The 24,214-nt window shown below is 43.3% G+C and overlaps 1 protein-coding gene across 5 annotated transcripts; it reads right to left on the reverse strand.

Moving 5' to 3' along the window:
• Positions 1–5,554: 5,554 nt before the first annotated feature.
• Positions 5,555–20,449, reverse strand: DRC5 (dynein regulatory complex subunit 5). Of its 5 annotated transcripts, XM_081187281.1 has the most exons (6): positions 20,256–20,442; positions 13,367–13,657; positions 11,963–12,531; positions 9,659–10,108; positions 7,867–7,932; positions 5,704–5,825 (listed from the first exon to the last, which is right to left on the reverse strand). In XM_081187281.1, exons 2-5 carry the CDS (start codon positions 13,542–13,544, stop codon positions 7,882–7,884), a joined length of 1,248 nt encoding a protein of 415 aa, XP_081043407.1. In that variant the 5' UTR covers positions 13,545–13,657; positions 20,256–20,442; the 3' UTR covers positions 5,704–5,825; positions 7,867–7,881. The 5 variants fall into 5 exon arrangements, with proteins under 5 accessions (XP_081043406.1, XP_081043404.1, XP_081043403.1 ...); XM_081187280.1 differs by lacking the exon at positions 7,867–7,932 and having other exon boundaries at positions 5,555–5,825; positions 20,335–20,449; XM_081187278.1 differs by lacking the exon at positions 7,867–7,932 and having other exon boundaries at positions 5,555–5,825; positions 20,271–20,441.
• Between the last annotated feature and the right edge of the window lie 3,765 nt (positions 20,450–24,214).

Raw genomic sequence — 24,214 nt, forward strand, 5'->3', positions numbered from 1 at the left:
TGGGGACAAGAAAATGAGCCTAACATACAACTAGTATAAAATTGGGAAATGGCCATAAAAACGTAATGCATCCAGAAACCCATTTAACATCACTAACTTTGCACCTCCCAAATCAGTGTCATTGCACTTAGAGAAAAAGCTAAGAGATAGAGCCATTGCGTGGGAAATGGCCCTTTTGTCATATGCATTCAGTTCAGAAAAGTGGAAGCCGAGTTTGCAATTTTATATGGAAACTACGTGCATTTCATACGACCTGAGTCATATGAAGACTTGCCTTTTCTGCCCTATCTTCAGAGTTCAAAAGTCTGAAAAGGCTAACAAACAACTTTGTTAAGCTACACCTTGGAAAGGAAGGATGGCAGGTTGATAGTTCACCCTACCTTGGTTGCTTTGCTATACAGCACAGGTGGGCAATCACCTGAAGCCCCTAAACCTTACTTTCTGTTGCTTCCAGTACTTCTTGAAGCTGCCCTATTCTGATTTGGAGTATCTTTCTCCCTCTTTTTGTGTAGTTGCAGAACAATTCGAATGAGTCATATCTGATAAAAATTGAAGTTGGGCAGTTTTTGTTTCACTTTTTCATGGCTTGAGGAAAAGAATCCACCCTGGCTGCCTGAGAAATTGATTTCTGCCATGTGTGTGCAGTACACTAAAATCAGAAAGGAATTACTCTTGTCCTCCAGAACAGTAGCTGTTGGGTGTTCTGGGTTAAAAAAATATAAATCCTCCACATACTTATTTGAGAATAACCCCGTCAGCCCCAAAGGAACACAGAGAATTTAGTCCTATGTAGCTGTGATGAAAATTGAAGCAGAAGAGTCAGTATTCTGGATTGGTTTATCCAGAACTCTTTTGTCTCCAGTACTAGCATGTGACTCCAACAGATTACCTCCAAGGAGATGCCGTCTCCAACAATAAGATGACCCATCCCTGTTGTACACCATAAAATCAGTCTTGGCCAACTGGTGCCCTCCAGATGTTTTGAACTACAACTCCAGCCAGCACTGCGTGCTAGCTGTGACTAGTGGTGTAGCCTTATGAGGCTTTGCCCTCGGGTGGGAAAAATATTGCGCCTGGGAAAGGGAAGTGGGAGTCAACAGACACTCAAGGAATAGTTTCGGAGAAAAGGCTTTTATTTCTACCATCCATGAACTGGTAGAAGGAGCAAGTGTGATAAGTCACAAAAAGCATGCACGAAATTCACAGTCCTGTGCACAAGCATATATACCCCTTTCCAGTTCCCTCCCCCTTTCTCCTCCCTCAGGAGTCCTGCCCCATCACCTGTCCTCACCTTCCTTCAGTGGGAGTTGTAGTCCAAAACATAAGGACAGCACCTGGTTGGCAAAGTCTGCCATGAACCATACATAGAGAAAATCTAAGTATTGGGAAGAAAAGGAAGAATACCCATTCTAGTTAGCAGCTGACAATTAACTCTGATTTGTAACGATCACCTGGCTAGTTGGCCTATGTTTTCAGCATTTATTGAGACTCGCAACATCTCTTGGGATCAGAAAAGCTTCCCCAAGCCTGGGGGGGGGGGGCAGGGATATGCATGTGTCAGCCATTTTGTTTTTCTCTATTTGTTATAGAGCAGCCATTTATAGATAATGCTGAATAAGCTGGGAACAACTTGTAGGGCAGCAGCTTACAGATGTTACAATATTGGCCTGTGACACCCCATCAGTGTTGGGCTAGAGATTCACCAGAGCATAAAGCTTAAGAATGTTTTGGAGGTGTTTTAAGGTTTATCTGTTTCAGTTGGCTCTCAGGAGTTAGCACAAAGATGAGAGCCTTTAGCAGTATTTACTGAATGTCATATTGAATTATATTGTGGGTTTTTAAAATTCTCTTTTAAAATTCTGTATGCTTTTAAATTGGTAGTCAACCTAAGCCTTCAAGGCTATAAATCTAAAGTATTCACAGCAGCACTGTAAAGTAGTTTTTTATTATTCCCATTTTTCAGATAGAGAAGCTCGGGCAGATAATTATTTCATTTATGTGTGCTAATGACTCCGTAGCTGAATAGCCTGAGAAGTCTCAAGACCACCCTCCAGTCACAGGACAAGTTTGTTGGAGGGAATTTAGGGAATTCTTTTGGTTAGTTATGTTTAAGCACCCATATGGAGCACTAACCCATTCAGCCATGTGACCTTATCTAGCTCAGAACATCACCAGGACAATTCAACATGCACTGCTTTTATTTGACATTTGTTGCACGTTTTAGAGCAGGCATCCCCAAACTCAGCTCTCCAGATCCCTGACCACTGGTCCTGTTAGCTAGGGATGATGGGAGTTGTAGTCCCAAAACATCTGGAGGACCAAGTTTGGGGGTGCCCGTTTTAGAGTCACAATTAAGAGTCAATTTTACTTTATCTTCTCTGCACTCTGTGGAGGCAGGCTGCTTTGCAGACATCATACACATTCATTCTCAGATTAAAAACAACCCCAAAGAAACTGATCTCCAATAGATTGCAAGAAGCCGTGCTTACCATGATTGACTGATTTGGGATCTCGGGCCTTTCCCCGAGTGACTAAAAAGATCTCTTAATTCAAGTGTGCAATTTAAGTAATAAATTATTTTGTAACTTCAACAAGCCAGCCTGCCTCAGGTCAAGAACTAGGTGGTCAGTGGCGAATATCTGATGTTCTAGGTATGTCTCAGGGGGATATTTTATAGTTGCTGCCATGGGCATATTTCTCATGCTGCTGCAACTCCCTGTGGTTTAAACCACTGGAGCAATCCACTCATGGATTAGGAAGGGGGGAAACACAAGCTTGTAAAGACTATGGGGTGGTGTTGTTGACACCTCTAACACAGCTGCTGCTGCTGCTGCCACCCAAGATAACCTCACACAAGTATCCTTTCTGATCTATTACGGCCAAAACATCAAGCAGCTAAAGCCCCTTTGGCCGAGGGGCACTGCAGGCAGCAGAGCCATGGATGGTGGACGTTTGTATCCATTGCCCACTATGAGCAACAGCGGAGATAAATCCAGTTCTGACAAAACTTTTCTGTGAGCACTGAGAACAGTTTTTACTTTTCAATATGTCCGTACGATCTAGTTCTGTTTGTCTCTCTCTATGTAAAACGGTATATCACAATGTTGCCTTTTTGTTGGAAATATCAAAAGTACAAAGATTGTAAACCAAATCGGTGTAATAAAAGTTCCAGATAATTCACGATGTCCGATGTGTGCCTGGCTGACTTTCTTCATAGAGTTTGCAGAGACCCATCAAAAGAGAAGCCACTGTCTTCTGAAAGCCCACCCACCACATTCTGGTTACATATACTTAATCCTCTGCAGGGTTGATCTTGGGGGAGTCGATTGTGGACTGCATTGCGCAGCATGGATTAGCTAATACTGGTGACATCACACCCACCCTCTCCCTCCCCAGAACAGTTGAATTTTAAATATAAGCAGTTTTTTTAAACAAGGCAAGATTGAATACTTGGGAGAATTTTAGAAAAGGAAGGCATCAAGCACATTCCAGAGACATTAGTGAAAAAGCCCACCTATGTGCCAGCAAAAACACACTAATAATTACCATAGGTCATGACAAGATTAATTAGGCTGCATTTGTTGGTTGATCTTAATGTGCTCACCAGCAATGGTGGGGAAGTTGGTGTTTCATGTAACCTGACCCAGAGTTTAGGGTTTTATATGTAAATAATGATCTTAAAACTTCTTCATGTTAAGCCATGTTTTGGATTAGTGTTGCATGTGAATAAGTGATAGTTCAGTTCTGCATATATAGAACAATTAAAAATGTGACACCATTGTCATTATGACTAGTCTTCTGGGTTAGTTAACAGGGCAAGGAGATTTCAAAGGCAACTTTTGCAAGCTTAGCATTACCTAGTAAGTGTGTTTAGAAAGTCACACAGGCCAATGGAATACAGGATTGTGCCTAACGTCTTGAATTTTAGCTATCCAAACAGCATTTCTGAGTTTATGAACAGCAACTGTGTTATGTAAAGCAACCCTAAAGAAGTGAGGAAAGACAAGATGTGTAGCAAGGAAAACCATTCTGATGCCAATTGTTACTTGTTACTAGGGAAATACTGAGACATAGCAAGAACCTCAGATTATATAAGCAATAAAGCACCTAGTGGAATTTTAAGTGACTTCACTGCTGTGTGCTAACCTGGGGCAATAGCTAGAGAAAGCCTTTCTGATCCTGTCTTCAGAGAGAAGCTTGAAAAAGCAGGAGACTTTGGAGGTCAGATCAGGGATGTACCCTTTGATGCTAAAAATGAGAGTCTTCCCATTGCACATGACTGTGACTTTGGAGGGTGTTGCCTGCCCTCCCCCTAGCAATCATCACTTGACCCTATTACTGAGAATCTCCTCAGGAGAAGGAAAATAAGATAACAACTGCAAGAGACATAACTGGGTCTTAGAAAGTTTGGATGGCTAAATCCAAAAGCAAATTGCACCCAGGAAGCCATTTAAGTCACAGCAGATTCTGTCACTGGCCTCACATCAACCCACACTTTAGCAACAGCTAGCAACAGTAAGGCAGATTTACAGTCACAAGATTTAGATGAGTTGCCCATTGGCTTAGGATGATGTGTTAACAAGTCACAAATATTTATACTACGTAATTGAACAGATGGGAAAAATACACTGCCCCTCCCCAGCATCTAAACTGGAACAAAACTCCAAAGGAACAATTACCAGTACACCTTGAGCATGGCTGTTTTGTGATACATCCACAATGCGCATACACCCTTTTGAAGTTTAGAAGTACAATTAATAGGTTTGCGTTCCTAATATACTCCTTGACCAATGGGGGAGGGGGACATTGATAATGTAGGCTGGTGTGTGCCCTGGGGTATAAACCAGAGGATTGCAGGATGTGATCCTGCAATAAGTTTTGAGGCTTCTGTCAGGATTCAGCACCATCAGTTGCAGGGTCAAATGGACAGCTCCCTGCTTTCCCATGTTAATACCACGGCTTGGCCAGGCTGAGAGCACCACTAGACCGTGATGGCAGCAGAAGGCTGAACCTTAGTCATTTTTGGTCTGCTTGCTGTTTCTGCTATTGAGAGGACTTTTGCTTTGGGATCACAAGAGGGAAAAAGGGTTGGTGGGGTGGCAAAGAGAGAGGAAAAGTTTCATTCAAAGATTTACAAAAAATTCAGTGAATTATTAAACAAGAATCTTGTACCTGATGGATTTTGTTAGATCTAGCTCACTTTCAACATACTCTGCCTTGCTTAACCTGTTTTTACAGTATGATTAATCACCATAATCTAGCTCCATCAGGGTGTACTTTACAGAGTAGAAGAGGTCCCTGCCTTTAGCAGCTTCCGATCTAAAATCTGACAAAGAGGAACAACAGAGCAAGAGGAGGAAGGAGTAAACAGGGAGGCCACGTGCTTTCCGTCGCCCCTGCTAGGGTTCGGCCCAGGCTCAGGTGCAATATGACATGGGACCAAGGGACTTGTGCCACAGGCTTCATGGGAAGGTGAAGAGAAAGGCAGGAGGAAAGGAAGCTATGGCCAGCCAAGATCAAACACAGCTAAGAAGGAACTTCTGAGCACAATGCGTAGCAGAAATAAAATAGGCATTTAATCTAACATGGTGAAGACAGAAACACAGGAAATGTTAGCCTTGTTCGGGGTGTTTTTCTTCAACCGTATGTGGGACAGGTGCAGAGGGCGGGTGCTGCAGGCTTTTGAATCGGGCTAGTTCCTGGTTGGTCTTTATGGCCTGGTTAATGAGGTATTCACTCTCTTGGCCCACCTCTGCCAGCCTCAGGTCAAATTCTACCACTGTCTTGTTATCAGTCATGCCTTCCAGCAGCTGCTTCCCTCCATCCTGGAATCAATAAAAAGACTAGGCTGAAGGTCAAAAACACACATGCACACAAGCAACTCTTGGGTTTAAACCACATTGCCTCAAAGCACCTTGGCTGGTTTGCAACCAAGACCTAAAAATGCCTCGAGGAAGGGGCAAACATGCTTCCTTACATGCTATTTTTTATTTACAAAAAGAAAAGACAATGAAATCTCATGGCACCCTTAGACAAACAAAGTTATTATAGCATAAGTTTTCATGGGCTGAAGCCTACTTCATCAAACGTGTTAAGTGAACTCTTAGTTGGCAGGTATATAAAGGTATATTCAGAGCCTGTCACTACTGATTATAATGCAGTAGTGGATTAACACTGGGCATCCACTCATCATTCAACTTCAGTAGTTCTTCTGCAATGCTTCCCCAATATTATCACCATCTAGAGCGGCAAAAAACCCACCAGAACATTTGTGGTATGAAAAGTTATCAGATTTTAGCAGGAAGCTATGGGACGTGGGCTGTTAGGCTGTTGAACAGAAAATAACATAGCGAAATTGACTTGCAAGGTGGTGTGTTGTTCGATAAATTGAGGTGGGGGGGGAGGGAGGCTTGTTTAATTTCATTGTACACAGGTTGTCCTGTGACAATAAAGGTATTATTATTATTTTGCAAATGAATAAGTATGAGCAGCCCAAAACCTTTGCAAGTACAAGTGGTATTGAAAGTGTGATCAGGTCTAACTGCTCCCATAATATCATAAGTACAAATTGTGAAGAACGCTCAATAAACAGCATGCCACTAGGAGGTCCTATAAACTGAAGAACTTTCAAAATAATAAATCATCCTGTACATAACATTTATTAAATGTATATACCACCCTTCATCCAAAGATTCAGAGCAACAAAACTGCTTCTGCCAGTGTGAAAACATTTCATATGCTGTGCACATATCAACAATCCTCTAACGCTCTCTCCAGCACAGAGAATTGGCCAGCCTTTTATTAACCACTGCAAGACTCATAATAGCACAACATTGGAAAACAAAGCTTGCATTTCCATTCTATAACTGGATTAATAATGTGTGGGAAGTGGTTAACTCAGATCTCACAAGATGAAGACCTGTGAAAGGACAACCGATTTTGGTGACATATGACTTCCCTTTTTTGCTTATGTTAATAAGCAGGGGAAATATTTTTCTTCCCCCTCTCAAGAATGCCCATGGAGATGATATGTATCTTGATAACTATTGTGACCTATAAGCTGTATGACCTATACACTGGGTGTAAATGTTCATACCAGAGTTCTTGTTTTTGATGGAATTGCTTCCTTGGGGTTGTTGTTTCATTGTCTAAAAGTTTAATAAAATTTCTATGGAGGGGGGCGGGAAAGAGTCCATCTTTTGAGCACTGAGTTACTGTAGTAACTCCTACTCAAAAATAGGGAGAGCTTGTAGAAATATATTTTAAAAACATAAAAGAATTGTCCAGTAGCAGTGACCAACTAAGTTTGTTCTTGGTATGCATGCACACTACTGAAGATAGAGAATGCTTGTGCAGTTAAGCTAGAAATTACTGTTTGACTGACTGACACACACACACACACACACACACACACAAAGAGAGAGAGAGAGAGAGAGAGAGAGAGAGAGAGAGAGAGAGAGAGAAAGGGATGGCTGGCAGAAGGACAAACAGGGACAATGACCCTGGGGATAGCAGGAGCTTATGCATGGGAACAGATCACAGTGTGTGTGTGTTAGAAGAGTCCAAGCATGAGGACAGGGATGAGTTCCTTGTGTGGAGGTTGCCTCTGAAACCCTGCTGTGCTGAGATTCCGAGGAGCTTAGAATGCGTTGCACCCTCCTTCCCAGTTCCAGGCACTTGTCCCTTTAGCCCGAAACTGTGCCTCTTGGAGTAGACAGGGATGCTCACCAAAGCAAGCAGATTTGTCAACCTCTCCTGTCACCTATTCATCAAGCTACTGCTGCTTATTGCCAAATGCTCACAGAATGGATGGTGTGTCACGCTCCCCGTTATGAAAGTGTCATTATGACAGTGACATCTTCCTACCTCCTCATTACCATGTCAAGAGATGATAAAGTGTTTGCTTAGGCAATTCGGTAAGATTTTGGCATCCTGGGGGAAAGAGACAAGAAGTCATTAACTCCCTCAACCTCTGAGGCATCTAAAAAAGCATGTGACAGACTCACAGGGATCAGTATTGGCATGGCAAGAACTAAAAGCAGGTGATAGTATCATGATACATGCACCAGACAGATCTTAAAAGCATGTGATAAAAAGTAGAGATTTCTGAGCTGCGACATGGGCTGACATGTCTCTGGAGTGGCGTTCTGTTCTGTATCCTCTTGCCCCTTCTGCCCTGCCCTGTCCCAGTCTGGATTTTAAGAAAAAGTCATCACTCAATTGGATGAAGGACCCTACACTTGCAGACACCCAGAATTTAGAATAATTTCTGGGGAAATCAATCATACCATCTTCAGAAATTGGAATATTGCCATTTCGTTTAAGCCCATTAGCTACCTGGAATCTGGTGGCCATGTTACTGCAGAAGATTGGAAAAGATACAGCAGACCAAGCAAAATCTGCCAATGAACATGCAAAAGCTGCTGGAGTTTTCAGAGCTTTTGCTTCCATTGGATCACAACTCTGAATATTAAGAGTTTGCACACTTTTATCCACATGAACTGATCCAGAAGAATATTTTGCTTCGTGAAAGATGAGACAAGAAAATCTAAAGCGTGCTTGGATAAACATAAAGCAAGCAACAAAGACTAATATATGTAGCTCTACCATGTAGAGAGTTGCCAACTTCTCAAAAGACAGCCACTGAGGGTAGGATTCAAACCTTTGGTAAAATACAGGATTTCAGACAGTCCTGGGGCAAGTTATCCACTCTCTGCCTTTGTTGCAAGCACAAACTAGGAAAAGATGGCAAAGCAGCTGGTATGCTATTTTCTGCGGCAACATTATATAGAAATGAACAGAAATACATTCCTAACAGGTTGCATCAATCACCTGTTGCCACATTATCAAATTAAGAAAAGATGTGTAAAATGTAGTCACACATAATGCTGCAATGTAGAGTTCCTGAACACAATTTGAAACAGCCCATTCTGCAGCAGCTTTCTCTGTTGCTAAGCAGAGAAATAAGAACGTTCATCCTTCAGTGTAAGCCAGATATATATTCTGGGTCTATTGCTAGCAAACCACAGAAAGTATTTTAGGGGCCCCACAAGACATCATTGTACATTCATCACGATTTGTGCTCATCATACTATCAGGACGGTTATATGTGCAATCACACTTTCAATACCATTTGCACCTGCAAAAGTTTAAGGGCGGTTATACTGCTTTGGCTGCAGTCAGTGTGAATCCTATAGCTTTCCTGCTAAAATCCCTTCATTTTTTATACTACAAATGTTCCTACACACACACACACACACACACACACTTTCAATTTGCTATAGTACAAAATCACATGGACTGTGCTACTTCGGTTTTGAGTTAAACACAAAACAAAATTCTGCAAATTAAAAACTAGCCCAAGGAGGAGTGGATTAAGCTAGAAGCTCCCTGTGATGTGACCCTCTTCTGCTAGCAGGGAGTTTAATATTTTCAACCCCCACCTCATTCTCCTACACATGTAGGCCAGTCCAAGTCTATCCCAGCCAAAAATTCACTGTGGGATGTCAAGCCACTATCTCCCAGCTTCAAAAGAAACATCATCTGACCTACTTTACAAGGTTGTAAGGATTACTTAAGATAATGCATGTAAAGCGCTTTGAACATTCTATACAAGTGCTATGTGCCCATCCCCCTTGTAGGAAAAGAGATTGCGTACTAGCCCAATGTGGTTGCAGGAGAGGTTGATGTGAGTCAGAGCCGTGTTCTGAGCAAGGACCTGAGAGAAAAGGGTGGCCGTTGGCTCCGACAACTCATTGCCACCCAAGTGAAGATTTGTCAGAGTGTCGTTAGCCAAGAGGGCATGGCAAATGGCTTGGCCTCCCTCATCCTCAATGCAGTTGAGACGCAGATTGAGGGACGTCAGAACGGAATTCTTGGACAAGGCGTGAGCAATCGCCTGGGCTCCTTGAGCACGGATCCTGTTATCACAAAGGTTAAGGGTTACTATCTTGCTGCGGTTGATCAGTTTGCCAACAGCTCGTGCTCCCCGGTCTGCTATCAGATTGTGAGATAAGTTTAGTTCTGTTAGCGAGGGGTGGTCTAATAGTTCATGGATCAGCACACGAGATTTTTCGTCATCCACTTTGCTTCGGGACAGTTTGAAGACCTGAGGCAGAAGAATAAGGTTACACGTGTTGATAAAGAAAAATATTTCAGACAATTTTTATTTTATTTGTGCCTCGAACCACTCAGTTTTCACTGAAAGGCAAGGGATTTGGACAGTTCATTGCCTTAGCTGTTTTTTTTAAAAAAGTTCACATATCAGAAGCAATAAGTGTAACCTGTATTTCCCGTAAAAGGCTTTTAAACTGCTCTAACAATCTGGAACCACAAGGAGTTGTCTGAAAGGCTCCGTAGTTCAGACAGTAAGTCTGTGGTTAATTTTGCCTAATTTTCTCAGAAATATTGGAATTTAGAATCAAAGATTTCTCCATTGCCCCTAAGCAGGCTCAAGCCTTTATGTGATCTAAGCTGGCAGGTAGAGGGGTGGTTCAGTCATCAACGCAAGTCTTTCAAGTGTTGTAAGCCAATGGATAGCTTTTGTACACTACTGGGGGTGGTTTGAGGGTGCAGAGTTGAAAGGTAATTCCACCCATCCTCTTATTTTTTTTGAGGAACTGTAGGTCTCTAGCAACCAGTAGAGGCTATTGCTTACCTTGCTTCCTCATTTAACCCTCTTATGCAGATGTCTACATTATAAATATATTGGGGAGGAGCAGTTTGAAAAGGAACCTTAAGGCTGTTGTTTTAATGCAAGCCACATTAGGACCAAACTCAACAAGATGTGGGAGACCCACAATTGAATCTCTCTTCATTTGTTGCTAAAGAGGGCCACCCATGTTGGATTAGGCCTGTACCGCAAGAGGAGGAAGACCTAACTCTTTCCCCCAAGTAATTTTCCTGATCTAGACTGCCACTTGAGGGAGGGATTTTGATCAGAGAAAGATTCTGAAATATGTGGTTAAATGCTCCCTCTCCTGGCACTGTAGCTCCAGTCTGGAGGCTCTGTGGCTGCTTTTAAGTAAAATGGAAATGTCAAGAGATTAAATAGTGGGTCTCCCAAACCTTGCCTTATTTGGCCTTTTTGGGGGGAGGAGGGTTTCCAATTTAAATCCATGGGACTTGAAGTTGAGATTTAAGAGCTTCATCTCACTGCTTTAATGTTTAAAGCTTTAGTACCATGTCATACTGTCCAACTTTTAAATTTCAAAAAATAGTTCACACGTCTTCCGGACCACGCTCCGGGGCATGTTGCATGACCCACACTACAATTCCACCCCCTAAAAGCACTTTTTTTCAGCGCAAGAGCGCTGCCCCCCAAATGGCCACCGTGATCTCATACAAAAAAAAGGGATGTCCCATTTTTTCCAGGACACTTGACAGGTGTGCCATGTAAGCAGGGTCAATCACATAGGTTCTTTGCACATCAACCTTGCACAGCTGGGACCAGGTGGGAAGAATCCATGTAGCTGACCCCATCTACACCAGCTGAAGCTAAGGAAGAATGGCTCCCATCACTCAGTTGTAATGGCATCTAACTTCAATATAAGAGTGTTTGAGATTAGTATACAAGTATGGTGCAAAGGGGGCTCTCTGTGGCCATGGAAGTACAGTAAGCCTGCACCTTATGTACATTTGTGTGCATTCAGCTTTCCGTGCTTAGCAAAAAAAAAAAGTTTAAAAAATTAAAAAATGAGTGGAAAGGGGGCAGGCATTTGGGGGAAAAAGACTTTGGCAATCCCACCCACCATTGAACCTAATGTGCTTTGACTAAATGCAATTTTGGCTTTAGGCACGATCCCCGGAATGTAACCTAAGTTGTGGGCCTACTGTACCGATGTCAGGTAATGATTTGGACAAAATTATTCACTAAAGGTTTTAAATTGTCCTCTGACCGTTGGGAACCATCATTCTAGGTTCAGGGTTTCTAAAAAGTATAGAACTGTATATGGCAAGTTACTTTTAAAGTTGGACACTTCTTGACAGCATTGGCCAGGGAGCAGCAGTCCCGGTAGGTGAACTCAAAAAGATTCCACTCAAAATTCATGCCACAATCTTTAACGCCATAAGATAAGTGCAGCTCCTCTAGGTGACAGAGCGCTGGAGTGAGCATACTCATATCAAAATGGTCCATGGAAGGTTCATCCATTCCAGAATCACTTTCTGTATCAGAGGCTTCTTCGTCTTCCTTCTTCTGATCTATTTTCACAGGTGGAAGGAACTGGTCGATATCTAGCTTCTTCACATATTCCTTGCAGAGTGGGATGACATCCAGGACCTGGTTGGGGTTAGTAGTATCTGGAATGTAGAACTTCAAGATGTTCTCCAAGTGACGTTCAAAAAACATCCGTTTCCAGCTGTTTCCATAACGGGACACGTCACAAACTGCCCATCTCGCAATGCAACATCGTTTCCAATAACCTTCATCACTAATCAGGTTGGCAGTCACAGTAAGGGGCAGACTTGTGGAGACCTTGTCCAGCACCTTCCTTTGGTGATCAGGAAGGAGGCTATTCAAAATAGGATTACCTGGTTGGAAAGAAGAGGAGTGAGCCTTTCGGAATGTGGTGTCTGTTTGCTGCCTTTTATAGCTTTTTATAGAAGATCTATTTGCTAGGTTTAGATAGATTATTTGTTTGTTTGTTTGATTTTTAAATTATCCTCCCCAAAGCAAGTTACAGTAACCAATAAAACAACAGAATACACATCTCAATTATTACAAAAGAATAAGAAAAAACAGCAACACTAAAAAACTCAAATAACAGCAGTAAATAAAACATGCAGATAACATTTTAGCATTAGAATAGCACCAGCAGATTAAACAATTATTCAGACATAGCATCATATGTTGAAAGCAACACACATTTGAGTTTGTACAAGTTTAGCAGTGCTTCCACTAAATAATCTTGAGAGGAGTAATTTGCTGCGGATGCTAAGAATTCCATTAGGAAGACCAAGCCCTACTCCCAGAACAATAATTTCCAGGATTCCCTAGGAACAAATGAAAGTTTTGCGTTATACTGTAGACTACAATGCTTCAAAACAAGGCAAAAATAAAGGTATTGACTGGTTATCAAGAATCAGCAGCAGGAATGACTTGGTCTAGAGCAGCCAAAGTGGTACCCTCCAAAAGTTGTTTAGGACTACAGTTCCCATCAACTACATGGTCAGGAAGAAAGGGAGTTGTGATGGAGGGCACCACATTAGCTACCCTTGGTCTATGGAATAATTCCCTTGCATTTAAAGAGCCATTCCACTTAGTTTCATTTTTAAAAACTCAGTCCTCAATTGCATGTATAATTGCAACCTGTGATCTAAAGGTTCATTCTCAGCAAGAGAAACCAGAGGAGGAGAAATTACTTACTTTCAAAGTTGTTGATTATGTGCTGTATGCAGAGCTCTGTGAGCTGTGGCACTATAGCTAGACTCCACTCAGGATCCTCAGCTATAATCCGCCGCATTCGCCGAGGGTTAGCTGCTGGGTTTCTGGTACGGCTTGGGGGAGGGACTGCATTGGGGTCTGCAGCAACTGGCTCCTGCATCTTGAAGTGCTGGGGTAAAACCCCTCTCTCTCTTCTCTCTCTCTTCTCTCTCTCTCAGAATGGTTTGAAAGTTCTACGCAAACTGGAACACTAAAGTTCAGCAGCCATTCCTCCTAGAAAAATCCAGAAGTCAGTACCACTCACTGATGCTAATAAAATATTTGATTTGGTGCATTATACTACAAGTGTAGGGAGGAAGAAGTTCCTTACAACTGCATTATTTAAATCTTTAATGTACTGTAGTCCAATCAATTATTTGCTCCACCAATGCACATAACAAAACAAGGAAGGGAGACAGACTGTTTCACTGGACCAAGTTCTGAGAATATAAGAACATTTAATAACTGGAAGTTGTTTACATCAGAAGTTTGTTTCACCTTTTCCAGAGCTATTAAATGTCTCCTAAGATGAAGCAATTATATGAAGTGAGTCATACGCAAATTGGATTTATAAGCACACTGAAGTGGTGGTTTCACATCAAAATGCAGCAGGGTGTCAGTGCAGGGGGCTCACATGATGTAAAAATATATTTATACATTAAAAAAAAACCAACCAAGCAAGCACAGAAGAGAATCTGGCAGTCTCATTCTCCTTTCTCTGAACTAGTCTAATTTCACACGCCAATCGCACCTGCAGTACCCATATTTCTTAAGGATCATGCAGACAACATATTATCCAAGTTGCAATTCATCCATTCCACATCCTAGGAGTTGAAGTGCCAAAACAGAGGCACAACACAATAGCAAAGTATAGTCTGCACATTTTGACTGGAGGGGATAGCTCTGAAGCAAGGAGATAACTGTAACTTACTCTCTAGAAATGCATGCCATCACAGAACAGAGCTCAGAGCCTCCAAAGAACTAGATCGGTGGTGGGGAACCTGTGGCCATCCAGATGTTGTTGGATTACAACTTGCCCCCGATCATTAGCTGTGCTAGCTGAGGCAGGTGGGAATTTTAGTCCAGAAACATCTGTTTCCCCCTGCTGAGCTAAATAAGCTTACATTATATTTTAACATGGAAACCATTATAGAAGTGGGCAATCCTGCAGGTTCCTTACTGATATTTTTCATTAAAATGCTGGGTGAATACTGTGGCATAATGGGGGAATGCTCAGCCTCTTAATCTCTTCAAGGTTTAAAAGTTGAGCGTTCTTTCATTTTACCAAAGTGCTCATCTAGGCTTTTAAAGAAAACATGTTTAAAAAGGCTGGAACTAAAAAAAACCCCATACAATAAGCAGTAACAGTGCGTCTCTACCCAGGAGTAAATCCCATTAAGCTCAATGAGGCTTACTTTAGACGGCACAGCAGCTGGATAGGATGTGTGAATTGAGAGTGGAAAATGTTCATGTGCACAAGACGTCCTTGTAACCTTCTACAAAGACACCTGCAGTTGCGTGGAAACTAGTGCCCCAATCCGGCACACTTCTGCTGAGAAGTGCTTTGATCTTATACACTACCTTCCCATTACAAAGAGAGAGAAGCCAGTGCCACGGCAGAGATCAAGCTCATTATTTCCTTCCTGTTCATGAAGCTGCTCTATTTTGCTTTCAACCACACATAAGAAGCAGCCTTTGGTGTGTGAAAGCCCTGGTGCCTTTGAAACCTTTGCAATGGGCAATTTTTCAGCCCCCAAACTTTCTGGGGTAGTGCTGATAAAAACAACCTGCTAAATCACAAGAGCAGACCTCTACAAACCCTTTGAAGAATGCAAGGGGGCAAAGCCAAGTTATTCATGTTGTGTTACTGATAATGTGTCTGCAAAGGCTTCTCAGATGGTAGCAGCAAGCAGCAGGTGCCAGAGCAAAGCAAAGAACACTGAAATGAAGGACAGGGAGAGGCCAGGTCAAATGGATACTTGGGTGTCTACAGAAATTGTGAGACAATGCTGCCCAAGGGCCAAATGACATGGAATAATATCCACTGAAGACCAGCTAATCCTAGTGGGGGTGGAAAATCAGCTATTGTGGAGCAATCTTGCAGGCAACTAAGATTCTTAACCCCAAAAGCCACACAGAAACCTCATAACTGTGGTTTCTGCTCTGTGATTCTTCCTTCCTGCGTGAAGCCAGCCCAGCGCTGCTCCTCAGTCAGAGATCCGTAGGGCTTCTGCAGATCTGACTGCTGTGACCAGAACCATCTTGTCACTCCAATCTTCATCAATCCCAGAATATGGAAGAGAGAAAACAGTTGGCAATTGCAAGAACAACCCCCTGGGGTCACGAAGCACGAAAACGCAAAAGCTTTCTGCACTTCCCAAACAGTCCAAATATTACTGGACAATAGTAAAAGAACCACTGTGCAACTGTAGCTTCTTCCAAGAGGCAGGCATGGACATGAGATTATTTCTGTAAAACACCATGAACTGCATAAACGATTAATAATGAGCAGGATTCTAAAAAAATTATTGGGAACAACTGTGAATTTAATTGTCAAAATATGCACATTCAAAATTGTATTAAAAAAATAAAACATCTCATGATTAAATATTCCATAAAGCAAGACAGCAGCTGTAGGTGAATTTCAACTAAATCTCTACTGACTTTTAAAAAAGGAGCCTGCAAGTGCAGAACAGTTCATTAAAACCTCTAATGCCAGTTGTAGCTCATAAAGCCTATGGCTTGAATCCAAAGAGCCACTTTATGCAGGAAAAGCATTTCCACACATGGTCAGGGAAGTATCATTTCTATTTCCGACTGTTCTGAGGAGTACTTCTGAAATTCCCCTGAGTTTTAGGAACAGCTTAAAGGCAGCATGGAGGGCTGCTTTTAAAAAGAGAGGCTCCATCCAAAAGAAGTGCTGCTCTGTAGGCAGTTTACCACACATCCCTTTAGTTTACATGTCCTGAAACTCTTCTAAATGCTGCAATGTTGTGATTATCTGCTGCGAAGTGTGATGCTTTGTTGCAAAATTCCCACGAAGTCTTATTGCTGGTGACCAAATGGCAAGCTTTGAGATTTCATGAGAAGAGAAGACTCCCTGGAAAAGACCCTGGTGTTGGGAAAGATTGAGGGCACAAGGAGAAGGGGACGACAGAGGACGAGATGCTTGGACAGTGTTCTTGAAGCTACCAGCATGAGTTTGACCAAACTGCGGGAGGCAGTGGAAGATAGGAGTGCCTGGCGTGCTCTGGTCCATGGGGTCACGAAGAGTCGGACAAGACTAAACAACTAAACAACAACAACAACAAAATGGGAAGCTTTAGGATCCAGCAGTCATCGCCTAGATTTCTTTCCTTTTGTACACAATTCCACTATTCTAGGGCTATCCAAAAATCACTAGTAGCCTTAGTATAGCCAAAATAAAGCCTGGGTTTAAGATTACAGTGGTGCCTCGCAAGACGAAATTAATCCGTTCCGCAAGTCTCTTCGTCTTGCGGTTTTTTCGTCTTGCGAAGCACGGCTATTAGCGGCTTAGCGGCTATTAGTGGCTTAGCGGCTATTAACGGCTTAGCGGCATTAAGAAAAAGGAAACAAACTCGCAAGAACTTGCAATACGTTTCGTCTTGCGAAGCAAGCCCATAGGGAAATTCGTCTTGCGGAATGACTCAAAAAACGGAACTCTTTCGTCTTGCGAGGCATTCGTCTTGCGAGGCATTCGTCTTGTGAGATACCACTGTATTTACAATTCAAATCTCAATTAGAAGTGTGACACCACACCATGTTCTTACAATCCACATGACAGGCATGGCACATACACTTGTCCTAAGCTAATCCACCTAAAGCCTGCTACCAACAGTGGCACCACATCTCCTTACGGGAAAAGGGGGCCGTTCAATTTCCTCTGCATACAAATCAAATGGCATCAATTTAGCATCCAACTGTTTAGCGTCAACCTGTGCTAGAAAACTTATTTGGCTGCAAAAAATTCCAGTAGGGGAGCCATGTTAACCTGTCTTGTGGCACCTTAAAGACCCACAGATTTATTACGGCATGAGTTTTTGTGGACTACAGTGAGTTGTGATTCTGCAGTTTCAATTGCAGCCTGCCTTTGAAAGGGCTGGGAGACTGAAATGGGAAACCACCAAATTACCATTAATCACATGTGGACTGAATACACTGCAAACTGAAAAAGGCAAGTGTTCATAGTTTTGGCAGAAAGTAGGGCTCTTCCCATCCTACGTACAGTAGTGCAAGCTCATTTGGCAGTCAGGATTAATAATGTTTTATACCTTGGGGGCTTGTTTTTATTTAGGATTTTTTTTAAAAAAAATATTAATTGAATAATGCTGTTTGCAATTTCATTGTTTTATGTTAACCACTTAGAGATGTTTACTTTATTAAGTAGTATATCTGGTTTTATAGACACATAAATAAAATAGACTGCTTATAGTTCTAGTAAATAAATAAAACTTTTCTGACTCTACCTATTGCCAGTAATTTCTCCACTAGAAGCTGTTTTCTATTGTACTCATGAGCTGTGTACGCTGTATTATGAAGGGATTGCAATGTTCTAGGAAAATGAGGCAGAAACCTCAACACAGTGTTCAAACTTATTTTTTGCTTTTACAAAGCATGTGTGTTTCACTCACTCCACATTCAGTGTTATTACAAATATAGCAGAGCAAGGTTGCTATGGTGTGATGAAGATTCCACAAGGTGTCTGAATTAACTCTGTGATCAAATGCCTGGGGAGTTGTAAGGTGCTAGGTCTTGCAGTGAGTCACTTATCACACTGAATCAATTTACAGGATCTCCTGATGCAGCAATCACATATCACCCTGGCTGTTCTATACTTCATTTTCTTATTTTGTCAGTACAGACATACTGTATATTCCCCTGTACTGCTTTGGGTTCACATTCATATATTCATGGATGATTAGATAACTTTCTACCAAGTTACCACATGTATGTGACCACTTAGTAAACAGATTATATTGCCCTGCCAAAGTACAAACAGGTAGTTTATGCCCCCTCCTCCAGTTTTTTCAGCTTTCCACTTCCAGTATGGAAATGTAAAGTTCTCATTTTTTCACAGGACAATATAGATTACTAGCATACCAAGTGGTTATACGCTCACTGTGATATGCTATTATTTGATAAATAGCCTTTCTTATTCATTCATCATCTCAGATTCAATGAACATTGGCTGAAAACATAACTGCTCCCATAAATGGCACACTGCCATATAATACATGTAGTCTCCTTTCTTGACATTTTGCATTAAACAGCATGTTAAGATGCAGTTAATTAGAAGATAGCATATAAATGTATATGTAACTTTCCACCCACGTTGTGCCTATATCAAGTGCATTGCAAAAGTACTGCTAAAAGAGATGCAACAAAATGCCAAAATGTAGTCAATTTCCAATCTATACAATTTGCACAAGGATGTATAAGCCATAGATTTAATCATAGAAGAAAAAAACATCATTTCTTTATTTTAAGCTGCTTTTTAATAGTCAAGCCCTTTCAATTCAACTTTCTTTTAATTTAAGAAATAAAACCTGCTTACTGGGAAAGATTTTCTGCTTTTAGATGCAACACAAAGTCCACTGAAATGAACATTATATAAACCTTGCCTTCTAATAGTGCAGTATTGAGTAGATGCAACACCCACTCAACAATTGCAGGGGGTTGGGCTAGATGACCCTCGTGGTCGCTCCCAACTCTACAATTCTACAGTTCTATGCAAGCAATGCTCCAATTACAGGAGAAGGTGCTCTATTTTTCATGATGTTTTTAGAAGCCTGGGAGGGGCTTGTTTAAATTGCGGGGCAGTCCATGGGAGGTGTCTTGTCATTAAAAGCTCCCCATCTCTCTTTCCCCATAATTCAAGCACTAAATACAAATATTGTGAAAGAGAAAGGGATTAAAATCCACTAATCAATAGCTTTGCACCATTTGCTATTCTCCAAAAGCTCTCAGTATTTCTTCACACGTACACAGTCACTTTAGCCATATTTTAAATGTTTACTGAAAAAGCTCCCCCCACCCCTTTTGCATTCCCAATATGAATTCTAGTTTGCAGTCCTTAGAAACAACAGATCACTTGGAAATACTTTTAGTTACCCCTAAACCACCCCAAACTTCAAGGATGGCAAAAGGGTGAGCTTTCTCCTGGTCTCTCAGTGTGTGCCTGTGGAATGGATAAAGTGAGTGTTCCAAATTCACCGTAACTGTACAAAAAGGGAACCACCAGCCTTTGGCACCTAACCCAGAGTAATTAGAAGGCCAAGATCTCACATTTATGACAGCAGAACTGCCTGCCTCTTACTTTAAAGGAACCCTGTTCTTTCCTCAGTATTATAGCCTGTGAAAATACACACACACACACACACACACACACACAGAATCATAGAATTATATAGTTGGAATATATATCAAAAGAGAGGTGGCAACAGGAGTGCTGGGAAAAGGGCTTAGGGGTTGCCTTCATCCTCGTTCTTCCAATTGCTTTGTGGGGTCCCCTACCTGCTGAGCTAGTGTGGCGTAGCCTGACTAGGACCTACGAGACCAGAGTTCAAATCCCCACTTAGTCAAGAAGCTCACTGGGTGACCTTGGGCCAGTCACTGCCTCTCAGCCTATAAGCTACCTCGCAGAGCTGTTGTGGGGATTCAGTGAGGAGGGGGAGTCATAGCAGCTTAGAATTGTAGAGCTGGAAGGGGGGACCCCAAGGGTCATTTAGCCATGCAGGGGAAACATGCACACCACCTTGAGTTCCTTAGAGGGAAAAGGTGGTGCACAGATGCGATAAATCAATAAACAAACCAATAAATCTTCGACCTGTTGTTCCCCTTTCACGGATGGCCCCTCTGCACCCCGAGTGCTACCTTCACATTTTGCTAACCCGGAAGTCTCGAGGGTCCCTCTTCTCCCCTTTCCCGACTGGTCCCAGCACACGCCCGTCTCTCGGGCCGCGCTATCCCACTTGCCTGCTTAGTCCTCGGGGGTGGGGGGGGAGGGTTGCTAGGGAAACGAAGCGTTTCCAAGGGCCGGCGCTAGAGATGCAAGCTCAGCCCCGCCCCGCCAGGGGCTTTTAGCGCAGCCTCCAATCAGCATGCGGGAGCCGCCCATTCCCAGGGGCGGGGCTTAGGGCTGCGTTGTCCCCTTTGCGTTTGAAACAGAAATCGTCAGGGCGACGTACGTCCCTCCCCGCCCAAATAATAGGTACCTCCCGCCTTCAGAACTGGAGGCTGCGCTAAGGGGAGTGAGAGGCGCTGGTAAAAACAGCGCGCGCGGTTTTCGTGTGAAGAAGAAGAAGAAGAAGACGAAGACGGGGCTCCTGCACCTTTAATAGCTGTGCCACTTGCAAGGTGCAGGAGCCCTTGGTCTCGCGTCTACCTGGCCACCTTTTGAGAACCACCCATTCTTCGCCCAGGTGGCATGGGCGTAGCCAGGGGGATGCAGGAGGAGCAGCTGCCCCCCCACCAAGTAAATAAATAAGAATACTTAACTAACTAATTGCATCACAGATAACTCGGTTCTGCCCTCCTCCCCCCACCCCAACACGAAGCCTGCCGCCCTAAAAAATAATTCCTGCCTATGCCCATGCCCATAGGCGCCGACTCCATGGGGCTTGAGGGGGCCCGAGCCCCCTCAAAAATTCGTTTGGGGGGGCTCCGCCCCCCAATAATCTCGGGCGCCCCTCCAGCAGAGCGCCATCGCCGCCCCTCCCCCAGCCCAAAATGCACAGGATCGGGCTGCATGCCTCCTGCCCTCCCTCCCGAGCAAAAGCTCCACCCAATTTCCGCTCCGGAGCTGATTAATAGGCGCAGCACGCTCTCCCCTATTCGCTCATGAGGAGGCGGTGCCACTTTATTTGCATATTCATGAGCTTATTTATTATTCATGAGCTTTCCCAGGCGCCCCCCCCCCCAATATTTTTTATAAGTCAGCGTCCCTGCCCATGCCAGGTGATTGTCGGTTTCAGATTAAAACATAACCATGTGCCTGACAGGCATCCATTCATTGCGGACCACTATGACAAACCTAGACAGCATCTTAAAAAGCAGAGACATCACCTTGCCAACAAAGGTCTGTATAGTTAAAACTATGGTTTTCCCAGTAGTGAGGTATGGAAGTGAGAGCTGGACCATAAAGAAGGCTGATTGCCGAAGAATTGATGCTTTTGAATTATGGTGCTGGAGGAGACTCTTGAGAGTCCCATGGACTGCAAGAAGATCAAACCTATCCATTCTTAAGGAAATGAGCCCTGAGTGCTCACTGGAAGGACAGATCCTGAAGCTGAGACTCCAATACTTTGGCCACCTCATGAGAAGAGAAGACTCCCTGGAAAAGACCCTGATGTTGGGAAAGATGGAGGGCACAAGGAGAAGGGGACAACAGAGGACAAGATGGTTGGACAGTGTTCTCGAAGCTACCAGCATGAGTTTGACCAAACTGCGGGAGGCAGTGGAAGACAGGAGGGCCTGGCTTGCTCTGGTCCATGGGGTCACAAAGAGTCGGACACAACTAAACAACAACAAATAGGAGCACTCCAGCGTTTTTGTGGGAGCAAACGCTAACGCACCTACTGGGTGGTAAGTCCCCAGTGGGGCAGGCTTTGCAGTAAACTTGCATAGGGTTGGCCTGGAGGAGGGTGCGCCGCCGTAAAAGGTACTTTCGTCATCCTGGCGGTGGGCTCTGGCATGCCTTTGCCACAGTAAGTATGGGATGGGTGCCACCTTCCGAACAGGGGTACAACAGTACCACAGGGAGCTTTGCTGTGCACCCAGTCTGGAGAATACAGCCCTATGTGGTAGGAAACAGTCCTGGTGATGAACCAGGCTCATCTACAACGGACATGCTGTGGTGATCATTGTAGGAAGCCCATTGCAAATGAGAGGGAAGACATCGTGCAGAATTGTGAGCCCCATTCCCCTGGAGCGCTGGGAAGTCTCATGGCCAGGCAATCCTCTACCGGGCCGGTTATGAAGAGAATATACCGGATGGTTCTGCAGTCCCTATGATGCAAATATGCGCGAGGAGCAGCGAGAACGCACTCGGCCAGCGCTGATCTGGAAAGTAGCAGCGAGAAGCTTTCCCTTCTCCCCGGAAAGCCCATTCATTAGCAGCCAATGAAAGGCTGCTTTTACCAGCCCGCTGCAAAACTTAGACTTATTTATTTAAGTTTGTATACCACCCTTCATCCGGAGCTCTCAGGGCAGGTTCACAAACTTGTTTCTCTTCTGACACTGGCTACATCCAGAATTGCCAAAGTCCCTCTCCCCCCCTCCCCCCCCGCAAAGGTGGCATATATAACCCAGTAGCCCAGCTATTATCATGCTTGTTAAGTAAACATTTGCCTGTTAAGCAAACTACACATTCCTGATTAGAAAGCCATTTAGCATATCCAAAAAGGCACTTGTCACATGGCAAGTGAAATTACAGGGAAACAAGAAGAAAGCCTTTTTGGTAGTGGTACCCACCTTATGGAACACCCTCCTGTCAGATGTCAAAGAGAAACAATTATATGACTTATTCGGAAGCTTTCAATGTCTGATGTTTTGTTCTGTTGGAAGCTGCCCAGAGTGGCTGGGGCAACCCAGTCAGATGAACGGACTCAAAGAAATAGATATATTAATAAATTAACAAATTATTAATAATAATATTTTCTCTCTCAAATAATCTTAATTTATACCAGTCAAATAACCAGGATGCTGAAAACAGCAAGATACCCAGCAACATAGCAGTGGACTGTAGTGACCGAGCCTGACCATCTACAAAAATCATGCTACCTAAAGGCAATTTTGCCAAAACGAGCAGCTAGGCGCTTTTAATTACTTGGTTGTATAGTGAAAAATAACTTCTAAGCAAGAGAGACACAAATGCCACAAGACATTCCTGAGCAAAAGAGAGCAATTGGAAGGTACAGAGGGTCATATTTCTGGCCTAATCCCTTTGACAAGCTCTCCTTTAAGCAAAAAGGCAGCATAAGTAACAGTCAGAAATGCAGCTCGAATAAGGAGACAGAACAACCTGATGTAATGTCATCTTGGGGAAACATCTGCATCATTTTGCTTGCATTCGTGTCCTCCATATGGCCTTCCCACAGGCATGTACTGTAGTTGGGCGACTATGCAAACAGGATGCTGGACTAGATGGGCCTTTGGTCTGATCCAGCAGGGTTCTCTCTAAGTTCTTATCTATTGCTGCTGCTTCTGTGCTAAAGACAACAAGAAAGGGCCATGAAATAGTTAATATCTCATAGGGTTGGTGCAATGGCCTAGGGCTATGGAGGCTGCATCACAATGTAGTCAGTGCAGGACTACATATAGGCCAGTGTTCTGACACAGTACAAGGCAGCTTCCTGCATAACTTAAAGCTACTATGTGTGCTCCAGCATGGTGTTAAAAGCAAAAATTGATGTTGCTTTTCTTCCCAGGGTTTCTTCCCTGCCAGCGTATGGGGGGAGCCTGGCCAGCTGATGCGGCCCTTGGTGGGTGGAGAGGAGCAGTGGGCCAAGCCACCCCTGGCTTTACTTCCTTTCGGAGACTTGCTTTGGAGCAAACAATAAATAAATATTGCAGGGAAGGAAGACTAGGGGTGCAGTGTTAAAACACTTCCTAGGAAGCAAGCCCCACTGAATGCACTAGATTTATTTCTGCGTAAACAATAAAGGCAACTTTATGTTGCAGATAGAGCAATAGAACAAAATTACAGTGGTACCTCGGGTTACAAACGCTTCGGGTTACAAACTCCGCTAACCCGGAAGTAGTACCTCAGGT

Source organism: Podarcis bocagei (genome assembly GCF_964188305.1).
Source record: "Podarcis bocagei genome assembly, chromosome: 3".
Classification (NCBI taxonomy): Eukaryota; Metazoa; Chordata; class Lepidosauria; order Squamata; family Lacertidae; genus Podarcis; species Podarcis bocagei.

Coding starts and splice junctions, on each gene's coding strand:
- DRC5 (XM_081187280.1), bottom strand. CDS start 13,544: ATGCAGGAGCCAGTTGCTGCAGACCCCAATGCAGTCCCTCCCCCAAGC. Junction 12,532..13,366: donor CATAATCAACAACTTTGAAA/GTAAGTAATTTC, acceptor CTTTCCAACCAG/GTAATCCTATTTTGAATAGC. Junction 5,826..9,658: donor CCTGCAACCACATTGGGCTA/GTACGCAATCTC, acceptor TATTGATTCCAG/GATGGAGGGAAGCAGCTGCT.